At 54.9% G+C, this 12,411-nt stretch overlaps 1 protein-coding gene and 1 long non-coding RNA gene across 2 annotated transcripts; one reads left to right on the top strand and one right to left on the bottom strand.

The window, feature by feature from the left end:
* Positions 1-3,020: 3,020 nt before the first annotated feature.
* On the top strand, positions 3,021-12,137 carry NRN1 (neuritin 1). Its single transcript, XM_025445112.3, has 3 exons — positions 3,021-3,315; positions 7,511-7,655; positions 10,919-12,137. The coding sequence occupies exons 1-3, from the start codon at positions 3,261-3,263 to the stop codon at positions 11,145-11,147; spliced, it is 429 nt and encodes a 142-aa protein (XP_025300897.1). The 5' UTR covers positions 3,021-3,260; the 3' UTR covers positions 11,148-12,137.
* LOC112658862 (uncharacterized) lies at positions 9,056-10,683 on the bottom strand. Its single transcript, XR_003135998.3, has 2 exons — positions 10,152-10,683; positions 9,056-9,287 (listed from the first exon to the last, which is right to left on the bottom strand). It is a non-coding gene; the product is annotated as an uncharacterized LOC112658862 (long non-coding RNA).
* Positions 12,138-12,411: the final 274 nt, after the last annotated feature.

Genomic DNA, 12,411 nt, shown 5'->3' with positions numbered 1-12,411 from the left:
TTGGCCTACAACAAGCACTCTTGCATGGACTTTGTTTTGTGGGGTTCCACATCCCCACTCCCCATCGACGGTATTCTAGAAAATCTCAGGTTCACAAAATGCCAAAGATGAAAATCGTCCTGGAGGTCATCTCCTAGTTCCATCTGCGTTTTTCACATCAGGAAACTGACACCCAGAGACGTGTGGGTACCAATCACGGTCATGCCAACACTGCCAACATGAGGCCCAGAACCTGGGCTTCCCAGCTCTCCCTGCTCTCTCGCCTCAAATATGCTGTGGGATGGACTTTTCGAATCAAAGGGGGAAAAAGGAGGAAATGTCATCCAATGCCACTTTCAACCATTGATACTGCCCTCCAATAGCGTGCCTTGGCAACCATGGTTTCACTACCCTTTAACTAAGGAACTAGAAAGAACCAACCTCGCAGAGGGCCCTCGCTGCAGAACGACCTGAAATCTTAAAAGAATTTTCAAAAAGCAAAAAACATCGTGTTTAGCATCTCCTCTCAGCCTTACGTGCGGGACTAACTGTGCTCTCTCACTTCTTCACTTTGCAAAGCGACTCCACGCCAGCGAGGGAGGCAGGGGCGCCAGGGGAGGGAGAGGCCCGCGGGGGTGCCCGTGTGTGTGTGGGGGGGGCGCCCTCGGAGACCCTCCCGGGGAGCCCCAGTAGGGCGGCTGTGCGCACGCGCGCCCGCACCCCGCGGTCTCTCCTCCCACACCCCCACCGCCCCGAGGTCGGGATGACGGCGGATGAACCCCAGGGCATCCTCAGAAAACGAGCTTTTGGAAGATCCGAAGTGGGTGGGTGCGCAGGAGGGAGGCAAGGAGGTTAAGAGCAAAAATCTGACACCGACCCCAGCTGGGTCTTTGCAGAAGTCTCAGCTCCGAGCAGGCGGGGGAGCAGACGACCGGGCCCTGCAGGGCGCGCGGGACCCCGAGGGGCGGGGCGGGCCGTGGGCGGGGCCGTGGGCGGGGCCGTGGGCGTGTCCGGGGCGGGGCCTGCCGCCGCTTCCTCGAGGCCCCGCCCCTCGGACCAACCTCCCGCCTTGCCATTGGAGGGTGTCGGGGGCGGGTCCGAGGGACACCCTCCTCTCGCCACCGGCCCCCGCCCCGCCCCCTGCCGGCCTACGCCGTCGGCCCTTCCAGGAGCCTCTGAGCACCGGGAAAGGGAACACCGGGGCTGCCACCGAGCTCCTGGACGCTGCAGAGGCGGGCCCCCAGCCACCCCACCCGCCGGCCGGTGACGTCACCGGGTGGAGCTCCGAGGCCCCGCCCCCGCCCCCGCCCCGGGGCCGCGCCCCCACTCGCAGCCTGCGGCTCCCGCGGGGCGCGGGGAAGCGGCCGCCCTGTGCAAAGTGCTGCAGTCAGTCCCCGCGCTCTCCACCGCACGTCCCACCCGTCCTTTTTTTTTTTTTTTTTTTTTTTTGCCCCTTTCTCTGACTTTGACTCTCCAAATGTCTGAGAGAGTGTTGGGGACCCGAAGATGGGAGCGCAGATGGCACGCAGCCCCAAGAAGTCCATTTGATTCGATAGCTCCTTCACCCGTTTGCATTTCTACTGCCTATTTAATATCTTGCTATTTTTCGCGTGTAGTTTTTGAAAGATTGGTGGTGGGGGGGGTCGTTTTCTTTTTTTTTCTTTTTTTCTTTTTTTCTTTTTTCTTTTTTTTTTTTTTTTTTTTGTTGTTGTTCTGTTTTCTCTCTTCGGGGACTTAAAGTTGACCGTTGCCTTTTTTAGATAATTTAAAAACACAAAAACAACAACAACAACAAAAAAACGGATTTAGTCATCTTTTCGTGCAGAAGGGAAGGAAACCAAAGCCTGACGCCCTTTAGAAAGGAAAGTAGCCCTGTTTGTTGTTTGTTTGTTTGTTTTTTTCATTCTTAACGCAAGCTGTCGTGGTTAGCACCTTGCACGGAGCACACACGCAGCTGCAGCACTCGGTTGCAGAGTAGGCTGCGTCTACACAGGGTCTGTGCCCGCGCATCCAAAGACAGTGCAGGTGTATGTGGATGCGGGTGTGCGTACGTGATGTACGTGTGTGCGTGTGTGTACGTGTGTGTGGGGCTCAACAAATAACCCCAAGAGGCGCATCATGAATCCGAAAGAGCCCCGCATACTATCAAGGGCCTAGGAAATTTCCTAAAGCTCTGAGAGTTAGCGAATCTCTAGTATCCGGACAATCCTCTTTGCGGAGAGGCTCATTTCTCCGTGCTCTCCGGTCCCCCAGAACAGGTGCCGCTGTGTCTTGGGTCTCGCCCCCTGCGGCGTCAGAAGTGGCGAAATTCACGGAGGGCAAAAGAAAACGTGGATTTCGGGGGGGGGGGGAGGGCAAGCGCGCGGACCAAACCCCCGGGGCCTGGGCGTGTGCGCGCGCTCCCGTGCGCTGCGCTGCGAGCAGGCGGGCACGGGGGCGCTCGGCTGGCGGGCGTGCGCGGGTGTGTGCGTGAGTGTGTGCTCACGCGCCCTAGGCTGCGCCCAGAGCTCAGCCGAGGCTCTGGCGAGAAAGAGGGGAGGCAAGTGCAGGGGGGCAGGAGGCTGAGCGGGGGTGTGCAATTAATAGAGCTGCTTTAGCTGTTCCCCCTCTCCGAATCTGGCCCGTTTAAATCCCACTGCACCGTACGGAGAGGGGCTGGATTCTCCGTGGAGCCGATGGAGGAGGGGGAAGCAACTTGCAACAACCGAGTGGGCGCGCCAGGACTCCCCGGCTCCAGGCGGGGAGGGGAGAGGGAGCCCCCGTTCCGCGCAGGGAGGAGGCGGGGTTGGGGGCCCCCCCCGCGCGAGCAGCGAGGAGGCGGGGGGTGACCGCGGGGACCGGGAACTGGTCACCCCCGGGAGGCGAGAATTCGTTTGGACCGCACATTAATTGGAGATATCTGATTAATTCCAGCTCCTGATGACTATAAATGGCGATTCTCTACCAAGGTGTCTTTATTTAAAAAAAAAAAAATCATTCCGTGTCATCCCCCACGTCAGGCCTGCTCGTGGGCGTGAGGCTGTACTTCCTCCGCCCCCTCCTAATGGAGTGAACCATTCCCAGCTCTTCCCCCCTCTCTCTCCGAGCCTCTCTCTCTCTCTCTCTTTCTCTCTCTCTCTTCCTCTCTCCCTCTCTTTCTCTCCTCCCTCTGCCTTCCCCGTGCATAAAGTCTCCGTCGCTCTTGGAACTTGTTGGCAATGCCTATTTTTCAGCTTTCCCCCGCGTTCTCTAAACTAACTATTTAAAGGTCTGCGGTCGCAAATGGTTTGACTAAACGTAGGATGGGACTTAAGTTGAACGGCAGATATATTTCACTGATCCTCGCGGTGCAAATAGGTAAGTGGCCGCCGGGCCGGGCTTGCGGCTGGTGCAGGCGGCAGCCGGGCCGGCCCGCGGCGCCCAGGGGGACCGACTGGCCCGCGGCTGCTCCGGGGGTGCGGAGAAGCCGGCAAGCCCCCAAGGGTGGGGGCATCGGCTCTTAGGGACTCGTGCGTCCCGGGCTGGCTTTTCTTAAAAAAAAAAAAAAAAAAAAAAAAGGAGAGAGAGAGAGAGAGAGAGAGAGAGAGAGAGAGACTCCAAACGTTCGCCAGGAAATGTATGCAGCTGGCCGTTTTCAGGAGGGGGCTTTTCCCCTGGTTTTTGCACACCCCCCCCCCAAACCCCAAAGCGCACGTCCATTTTTGCTTCCCTTTCTCGGGGTAGACCAGATTTCCTGCGCTCTGGGGCAATGCATTGGCCCCTGCGATGCTGCAAGGTATTATTTTGAAGGGTCGAAAGGTGAATGCAGGAACAAGATGGCTAGGCAGCTAGAATGGAAAGTTTATGTGCAGAAAGCAAAGATATTTCGGGGCTCAGACTGCTGCATTTAGAACTTTGTCATTCACCCGCCCCCCCTACCCCCCATATTCTAGCTGCAGCGTTTGCACCGGGCACCGCAGACCCGGCTCAGGGGCAAAATGAGAATGATAGGGAACCTCAGACTACATCTTTTAATATGTTTATCATTGAGGAGGTTGAATATAGCCAAATAGACATGGATATAATTTTCTATGAATATTTGTCCTATGTGGAAAGCCACATAGGTATCCAAATTTTATATATAGGAAAGGGTTAAGAAGTGTTTGCAATATGTCACATGGGGGGGTTGTTATTTTTGTTTGTTTGGGGTTAATTATGACCGATTTGTTTAGTCCCCATTTTCTGTTAAGGAATGTTGAGTCCTAGTTACACTGTTTTGGGGCTTTTAAAAGTTCACATTTTTTCCATCCAGAATGAGGAATTCGTGATGGAAGGAAGGCAGCACTAGAAACCCCACTTCTGCGATGCAGGTTGGAGCATTAATTAACCTGACCTAAAAGTGATAGTGAAGTAGATTATTAATAGAATGGACAAGAGAAAAAATAGAAACTCTTCAAACGGGTTTTCTGGAGACAGAGGGAATTGTTGCCTCCTATCATTTCAGGCTGTAGCATTCTTTACAGACAAACCCTTGCAGTATTTGGGTAGGAGGATGCTTTAAGGAATGGGGCAGCAGGAAATGCATAATATTTTCCCCAGGAGAAATGTGGAAGAAATAGGGTTTGGACTTATCTATACATTAAAATGGATTCTTTTGCAGTGGTCTTTAAATGTATTTGACATGATTTTGTGTATGCATATTTTTTTTTGCATGGGCATTATAGGGATTTTAGACTGTGTGCAGGATGTTGGTATTTTCCCTTAAATCTAAGAAGTGATTTGATATTTTGAATCTGGTTCTTTTGAATCTTTGACATCAGTGCAAAGAGATTCAATAAAATTTAAAGATTCTAATTGCAGCAAATTCCTTAAATGTGGGGAATAAGTGAATGGGGCATTTTGCAATTAGCCTGCAAATTTTTAGAGAGCAGGAGACAGCAGTTACCTTTAATATAGGGATTTTAATCGGAGCAGATTCGGGGCTCTGTTTCCTGGAGGGAAATAACCTTACTTAGGAGGGGTTAAAAAAAAAAAAAAAAAAAAGAGCGATTGTGCATGCGGGATATGCTTGGAACACATTAACCTCGGCCGGCAAATGACCATTTGTTGGTTGTGGAATTGAAATGGAGCATGTTTGTTTCCGAATGTCTGCCCTTTCCCGTACCAGAGCCTCAATCTTTAATTCATGGCTGGGAGCTGTCCCAAATCATTGACATTTGGCAACAAAAGTGGGGGGTTGGGAAGGGACGGGGAGACGGAGAGGGTGGCGAACAGAAATGAAGACACGCGGGAGGAAGTTTGAAATGAATGAGAGGTTGAACGAATGAATGAACGGATGGAAAAGGCACAAGCCGCGGACACCAGGGAGGGCAGGAAAGGAGCCCAGGTCGCCCGCCTGAGCCCCGCGGAAGCCGAGCTCAGGGAGGACAGCGAGGGTCGCATGGGCTGTGTGACCTGCTCGGAGGCACGAGCCTCCAAACACGTCCCGCGCGCAAGCTACAGTCCTCCCACAGCCAACTAGAGACGAAGCAGTTATAGTTGCAAAAAAAAAAATTTTTTTTCACGACTTCTTATTTTACACACGCACACACTCACACATGCGCGGTGTGGAGGGTCTTCTCCTCCAGCAGCTCCCGCAAAGAAACCGTGACGGGAGCGCTTCCCGCCCCCATCGGGCCCCGGGTCCCCCCTTTTAAAATATTGTCCGTGCATCTTAAAGGCTACTTTCTCGCCACTGAGTTTTAGGGGTGGAGATAAAGGGTAAGGTGAGACGGGACGCTGGGTGGGGGAGGGGAGGATGGACTGTATTTTCCTTGGTTCTGGGGCTGCAAAGCTGCATTTGTGGCATGCATTACAGAGGAGGACGTGTGGGATTCGTTTCGTTGTGACCGCATCCTAGTAGAACAAAGATTGGCTTATTCTATCTCAATGTTCTATTCTACGTTGCAGTTGCAAGGGCTTTTCATATTTGGGGGTGGGGGTGGGGTGGGGAGGGAGATTCGTGAAGGTTTACGTATCTGCTGGAGCCGAGGTCGAAGTTAACCTTAGTCCCTTCCCCAGAGCTTCCCGTTCCGGATTAGAAAGCGCAAGGCCCGCCTAGCTCTTCCTGCAGCAATTTGCAAACGCGGAGCTCCCGGAGGCTGCTGCAGGTTCGGTCACCTTCCCTCTCGGTCTGGTTGTGGCCCGGCTCTGGGGACCAGCGGCTGCGGGGTGGCGGGGGCAGCGAGGTGTCTAGCCCTCCTTGGAGACATTCACACACAGGCCGTGGTGACCAGAACACTGTCCAGGAGGGAGCGGGCGCTCGGGGTCCCGGGCATTGGAGGCCCCAACCCTCTGCTCCCCTGTAGCCCCAACGGCTCGGATCAGCGGTTCCTGCGCCCCTCCCGGCCCCCCGCCTGCGTTTGGCTGAGCGCCAGGGAGCGTTTAGTCTGTTGGGTTGGCCTTGGGATGGACAGAAATGGCCTTGGCAGCGGCAGTCCGGCGCCGTGGGGTTTGGCCGCCTGGAGGCCAGGAGCGAGGACTTCGGTGCGGCTGGGGTTACCTCCCTCCTCCCGCGCCCCTCCTCCCCGCGGTGGCGGCCGCTAACCCACCCCCCACCCCCTCCCCCTGCCTCACCCCCTGGAAGGAACCCGGAGCTGGAAGCGCAGAGCCCCGGGGCGACTGCCACCTGCGCCCTGCAGGGTTGGGGCCTGGAAAGAAAGCGTCCCACCCGCCGCAGGCCGTTTGGGGACTTTGGTTTCTCCGGGTGTGCGGGGAGCTGAGACGCGGACAGAGGATGTGGCCGTGAGGATACGGCCCCCCGCGGAGGTAACCCGGGGTCACCCGAGCAAACACAGCCGAGACTCCCCGCCCGGCCCGGACTACCCAGACCAACTCATCACCCCCCGCCCAGTCTCTGGACACAGAGGCTGCTCTTTCTCCAGGAGGGGGGGGGGGGGTAGGGGTGGAGGTGGGGAGGGCAATCCTACTCCGCGGGAGGCAATCAGCTTTATAATGAAACAACCCGCGTCGATGGCTGCTGCCGGCTTCCAGAGACTTTATTAATGTATTCAATTCAGCAGTGTTGGCTGAGCACCCACCAAGCCCCGGCCCGAGGCTTTCTGGCACGACGGGGCCTGCGGTCCAGCTGCGCGGCCGCAAGCTTTGCCGCCCCCGCACCCCTTCCGCGCCCCCGCACTCTGCTGTCGTTGCACCCACCCCCGTCACCTCCGAAATGCAAAGATTGCGCTGCGAGAGCCAGGACGGGCTTGCTGGGGAAGTGTTGGGAAACGAAGGAGGGAGTGAGGAGAAAGAGAGAAATAAAAGAGACGGGGGAGGTGAGAAGAGGGGGCGATGGAAACAGAAAAAGATGCTGAGCGAGATGCGGGAGGGAGCTGCAGGAAAGGGATGGACTCGCCTCCCCCTCCCGCACCCGCTCACCCGCGGACAGTCGTCACCCGACAGTAGTTGGAGGCGGGTCAGTGATCCTCGGGCCCCAGCTCTCATTCACCTCTAACCCTGGGGCCCCGCGCAGCGCTGCAGGGCAGGCAGGGTCGCGACGACGCTGCTGACCGGTGTCCCCTCCTCCCCGCAGCGTACCTGGTACAGGCCGTGAGAGCAGCGGGCAAGTGCGATGCGGTCTTTAAGGGCTTTTCGGACTGTTTGCTCAAGCTGGGCGACAGCATGGCCAACTACCCGCAGGGTCTGGACGACAAGACGAACATCAAGACCGTGTGCACGTAAGTGTCCTCTTTGGCCTGCTAGGTTTTTGTCTGGGGGGCGCTGCTGAGGTCAGAGAGGGCCGGCGGGCCTGCGCTCTGAAGTCCCCGCCAGCGCGAATCCGAGCCTGCTGGGCTTTGGGCTCTCGCCCTCCGGCTTTGGCCAGGGCCTGCACTGCCCAGGAGGATCCTGTGGCCTGAGCTGGGCAGAGGAAGATCCTCCCACGCGGGGGCCAGGCCCAGCCCTGCGCAGCCTCACCCGCACCCAGGCGCCGGCGCTCAACGCCTGGACCTGGAACCCGGAGCCAGGGGCCAGAGACAGCTGCTCCACTTCCTTGCTCGACTTGGAGGCAGTCTTCATTCTTTCTTTCTTTTTTTTTTTTTTTTCCTACGTGAACTAGTGGACTCCTGGGTGCTCTCCGAAGAACAGTTCGTTTGGGTTCAAGGAGCGTTTTAGGAAAATACTAGGTTTGCATAAAGGAAAAGTCACTCCCCTTGTTTTTTTGTCCATTTCCCCTGATAAAACCCCCTTCCACTACACACCAAGAACAATTGGGTGCAGGCAAAGGAACGCGGGTCCCTCTTTCTAAGAGAGAGGCTGAAAGAATATTTTGTTTTGTGCTAATGATTTGGCCCAAGAAAAGTTATGTCCTGGGCATCCGGTGACCATCCTGCTGGGCTTGTGGCAGATTGGAGGTTTAGGATAGCCACTCTCCTTGCCGCCCCCCGCCTTCCTCTCTGCTTCCACTTGGTATCCCCAGGCCAGTGCAGCTAAGGGCTAAGAAGGAGTTTATGGCCAGGTCCAGTGGCTTTTCCCAGAGCTTGGCTGGAAAGCACTGCTCCCACTGGCAAAGGAAGTAACTACCTTAGAGCCCTACTGTAGTAGACTAATGACATTTTAGCTGCTACAGACCTTAGGAGTGCCTCCAGCTTCTGCAACACACACACATACACATGTTTTATTTTACTTTATTTTTCAAAAAGAGCTGTAATTCCCACCCCTCACCCAGGAATAGCCCTTACCAAAGAGCCAAGGAAGAGGTGTTCCTTGTTCCCCATACGTTGAAGAAATGATATTCTGCACCATCATTTCTTTACCATCATTTCTTTACAGTGAAGTCCTTGTTCTCGCCCTAAGTCCTGGGGAGGGAGTGTTGACTTGTTTAAATGATGAGTAAATAAATGGGGGTCGATTTTTCCAGACCCCGTCCTAAATACCCTGGTATCCACCAAAAGCTAGGGCAGCTAAGTAACTGGTACCTTCCTATCAGAAAAGGGACAAAAGGCTGGATCTGGATTGCACACCCACCTACTTTATTCCAAATGTCTGATGATAGGTAAGCCTCTCCAACACTCGACGAAAGGTTAGTTGTAGATCAGTCCAAATTTTCTATCATTTGTCAAAATTCAGTTATTCCAAGTTATTTTAATTTTTTTATTTATTTATTTTTTAGCAGGACTTGGTCCTGGAGGACGGAAGTGAGGAGGACTCCTCCTCCCCGCTCCCCAAAAGCTGCAGGCCACTGCTGGGTCTGGGCTCCCACTTCATTAGTGCTCAACACTCTGCTGAAGAAAACCCCCCTCTCAGTTCCATATCTGCTCTTTTCCACTCTATTCCTCTTCCGGGAGGGTCCTGTCCCCATCTGGGCATGCCTAAAGGATGGAGAGAATTAGATATCCTTTGGGAGGTGCAATGACTGCAGAGGGGTGTCCCTCCACCTCTTAGTGTCTCTAAATCTTGCTATTTATTATAAACTGAGGAACCCAGGAGCCCTGTGCTCAGGCTCCCCTCGTAAATTAGAGACTCGCAAAGGTGGTTAGAAACCAGCCGGAGCTCAAGGCATTGCAACAAGCATTTCTATCTTTGCTATCAGCCAGAAGATGGGGTGGGAGTGGAAACCAGGATAAATCAAACAGGGCGCTTGCCTTCAACGCTCTTACAGTCCAGGCTAGCGAGCAGCAGGGAGAGGTAAGAGAAAGCACCACGACACTGCGCGGAGGGCGTCGCTGGTGACCTGGCGCTGAAGGCCCGGGTGAAGGGAGCCAGCCCGGAGTTAGCTAGACGCACAGATCGACCCAGTGCCGAAAGGAGACAGCGCCCCGGGAATCGATCACGGGTTGGAATTATATTTAGTCTCGGGATCTATTTTGGGTTTTCGGAAGAAAGGGGGACAATAAAAAAGGACAGGTTGGTTGAAGGTTGTGGGGGCGGGGCTAGGAGCTGAGCCCAGGGTGGGAGGAAGAGGCTGAGGAGGAAGGCGCGGGGCTCCGGGCAGAGGCGGGGAGCGGGGGCCCTGGAAGGCTGGCAGCCCTTGGGCACCAACGCGGCACCCACCGGAGTCGCGGACCGGGGGGCAGCCTACTACACCGGGAAGACCCTGGGGGGTGGGGTAGGGGCTTCCTGGGGTCTCAGCCCACGGAGGACCTTGGAGAGGGAGAAGAGGAGGGGCCGGGCGCTCGGAGATTGGCCCGAGCAGGTGGTGGCTGCAGAGCTGACCCCAGGGCACCGACACTCACCGACCGACTCGGGGCGGGGACAGGCAGGCAGGAGTCTCCGGACCGACTGTGAGCCGGGGGGACTGTGCAGAGCAAGGCCAGGGCCACGGAGGGCCGCAGAGGAGGGGGGAGAGGAGGAGGAAGGGGAAGTGAGGAGCCGAACAGAGGAAAACCGAGGGGAGGGAAAAGGAGGAAGACAAAGAAGGGAAGGGGAAAGGATGAACGGGAAACAAAAGGAAGGGAGGAGGGAGAGTGCGGGCGAAGGCGAGGGGGTACCGCAGCGGGGAGGGGGGGTGGCACACGGAAGGGACCAGGGGGAGGAGATCTGAGAAGCCAGGCGGGGAGGGCCGCGCTCTGAGCAAGTAACCCATCTTGCAAGCTAAGAGGCATTAATGGGCGGCAGCTTGCAAGGCTTAGCACTGTTTTCCTAGCTTTCCCCGAGGAGGACGAGCAATCTGTTTGCGCAGGCCGAGGTGCCAGCGCGGCGCAGCGGGTGCGGCCCGGCTCCCGGCTGCTGGGTCCCCGCCGGGAAAGGGAGACCAGACGCCGCCGGGGCGGCCTCTGCCCTCGGAGGGTGGCTTGCAGTGTGGGCCGAGGTGTGGGGAGAGCCGCGCTAGGTCGCGGCGGTGGAGGGGAGGTGGGAGGTGGCGCCCGGAGGGGTTTGCAGAGGCCGCGAGGTGGGGGGAGGCGCGGGGGCGCAGGGGGCGCGGGGGCGCAGGGCCGCAGGCCCGGGTCCTCCCCGCGCCCCCAAAGTCAACCTGCTTCCGTTTTGTTCTATTCCTCGCCAGATACTGGGAGGATTTCCACAGCTGCACGGTCACAGCCCTTACGGATTGCCAGGAAGGGGCGAAAGATATGTGGGATAAACTGAGAAAAGAATCCAAAAACCTCAACATCCAAGGCAGCTTATTCGAACTCTGCGGCAGCGGCAACGGGGCGGCGGGGTCCCTGCTCCCGGCGCTCCCTCTGCTCCTGGTGTCTCTCTCGGCAGCTTTAGCGACTTGGCTTTCCTTCTGAGCGCGGGGCCGGCTCCCCCCGTGCGCCCACCCACTCACTCCATGCTCCCGGAAATCGAGAGGAAGATCCATTCGTTCTTTGGGGACGTTGTGATTCTCTGTGATGCTGAAAACACTCATATAGGATTGTGGGAAATCCTGATTCTCCTTTTTGATTTCGTTGGGTTCCTTGTGTTTCATTTGCCAAATGTTACCAATCAGTGAGCAAGCAAGCACAGCCAAAATCGGACCTCAGCTTTAGTCCGTCTTCACTCAAAAATAAGAAAACGGCAAACCCACCCCCATTTTTTTTTAATTTTAATTTTAATCTTTTTTTTTTTTTTTTTTTTTTTTTTGGCACAAGAATCTCAGGAACGGCCCTGGGCCACCTACTATATTAATCATGTGAATACATGACAAATGATGGGCTCCTCCTAATAAGAAAGAGAGGAGAGGAGAAGGCCAGGGGAATGAATTCAAGAGAGATGTCCACGAGGGAAGCATATGGTGAAAATAACTCACGCTCACGTCTTTCTTCCACAGTATCTTGTTTTGATCATTTCCACTGCACATTTCTCCTCGAGGAAAGTGAAAGGACAGATTGTTGGCTTTGTGGTTTAAGGATAGGAGGGAGAGAGGGAAGGGATTGAGGAAATCTCGGGTGTCTAGGTAAAGGCTTCCAGAAGAATCGCTGCTAAAGTCACTGAGAGGTTAAGCTTTACCTGCTGTTGTCGATACATCTTTCCAAGTCCACTGCCTTTATTTCCCCTCTTCTTTTAGCTGTTACACATACAGTAATACCTGAATATCCAACGGTATAGATCACAAGGGGGGGGGGGATGTTAAATGTTAATCTAAAATATAGTTAAAAAAAGATTTTGACATAAAAGAGCCTTGATTTTAAAAAAAAAGAGAGAGATGTAATTTAAAAAGTTTATTATAAATTAAATTCAGCAAAAAAAAATTTGCTACAAAGTATAGAGAAGTATAAAATAAAAGTTATTGTTTGAAATGGGGGTGTCGTTTTGTTTCCTGCCCCAAGCCTGCTTTCTTGGCCCAGTTGCCCCCTGGTTGATTACCTGTAGGGACCCAGGATGCCAGAGGACGGATGCACCTGTTGGCAAGCGGGTCGACGGCCTACGGTCTTCAAGCAGGCCCTCTTCGACTAGGTCACTTTGCCACCTTTTCGAAATTCTGTTTACTTCAAGAAGAGAAAGAGGAAGTTTAATTTTTTAAAAAATAAATAAAAAGCAGAGATCTTTTCTAGAGGAGGTTTCAGGGGGAAT

The sequence above is a fragment of the Canis lupus genome, chromosome 35 (assembly GCF_003254725.2).
Source record: "Canis lupus dingo isolate Sandy chromosome 35, ASM325472v2, whole genome shotgun sequence".
NCBI lineage: Eukaryota > Metazoa > Chordata > Mammalia > Carnivora > Canidae > Canis > Canis lupus.
Note: the sequence above shows the minus strand (reverse complement) of the source record. Positions and strands in the feature narration are given on the sequence as shown.

Excerpts from the sequence above, each read along its gene's own strand:
- NRN1 (XM_025445112.3), top strand. The coding sequence starts at position 3,261 with ATGGGACTTAAGTTGAACGGCAGATATATTTCACTGATCCTCGCGGTG. Across the intron at positions 3,316-7,510 it reads GATCCTCGCGGTGCAAATAG|CGTACCTGGTACAGGCCGTG; the intron begins GTAAGTGGCCGC and ends TCCTCCCCGCAG. Across the intron at positions 7,656-10,918 it reads AACATCAAGACCGTGTGCAC|ATACTGGGAGGATTTCCACA; the intron begins GTAAGTGTCCTC and ends ATTCCTCGCCAG.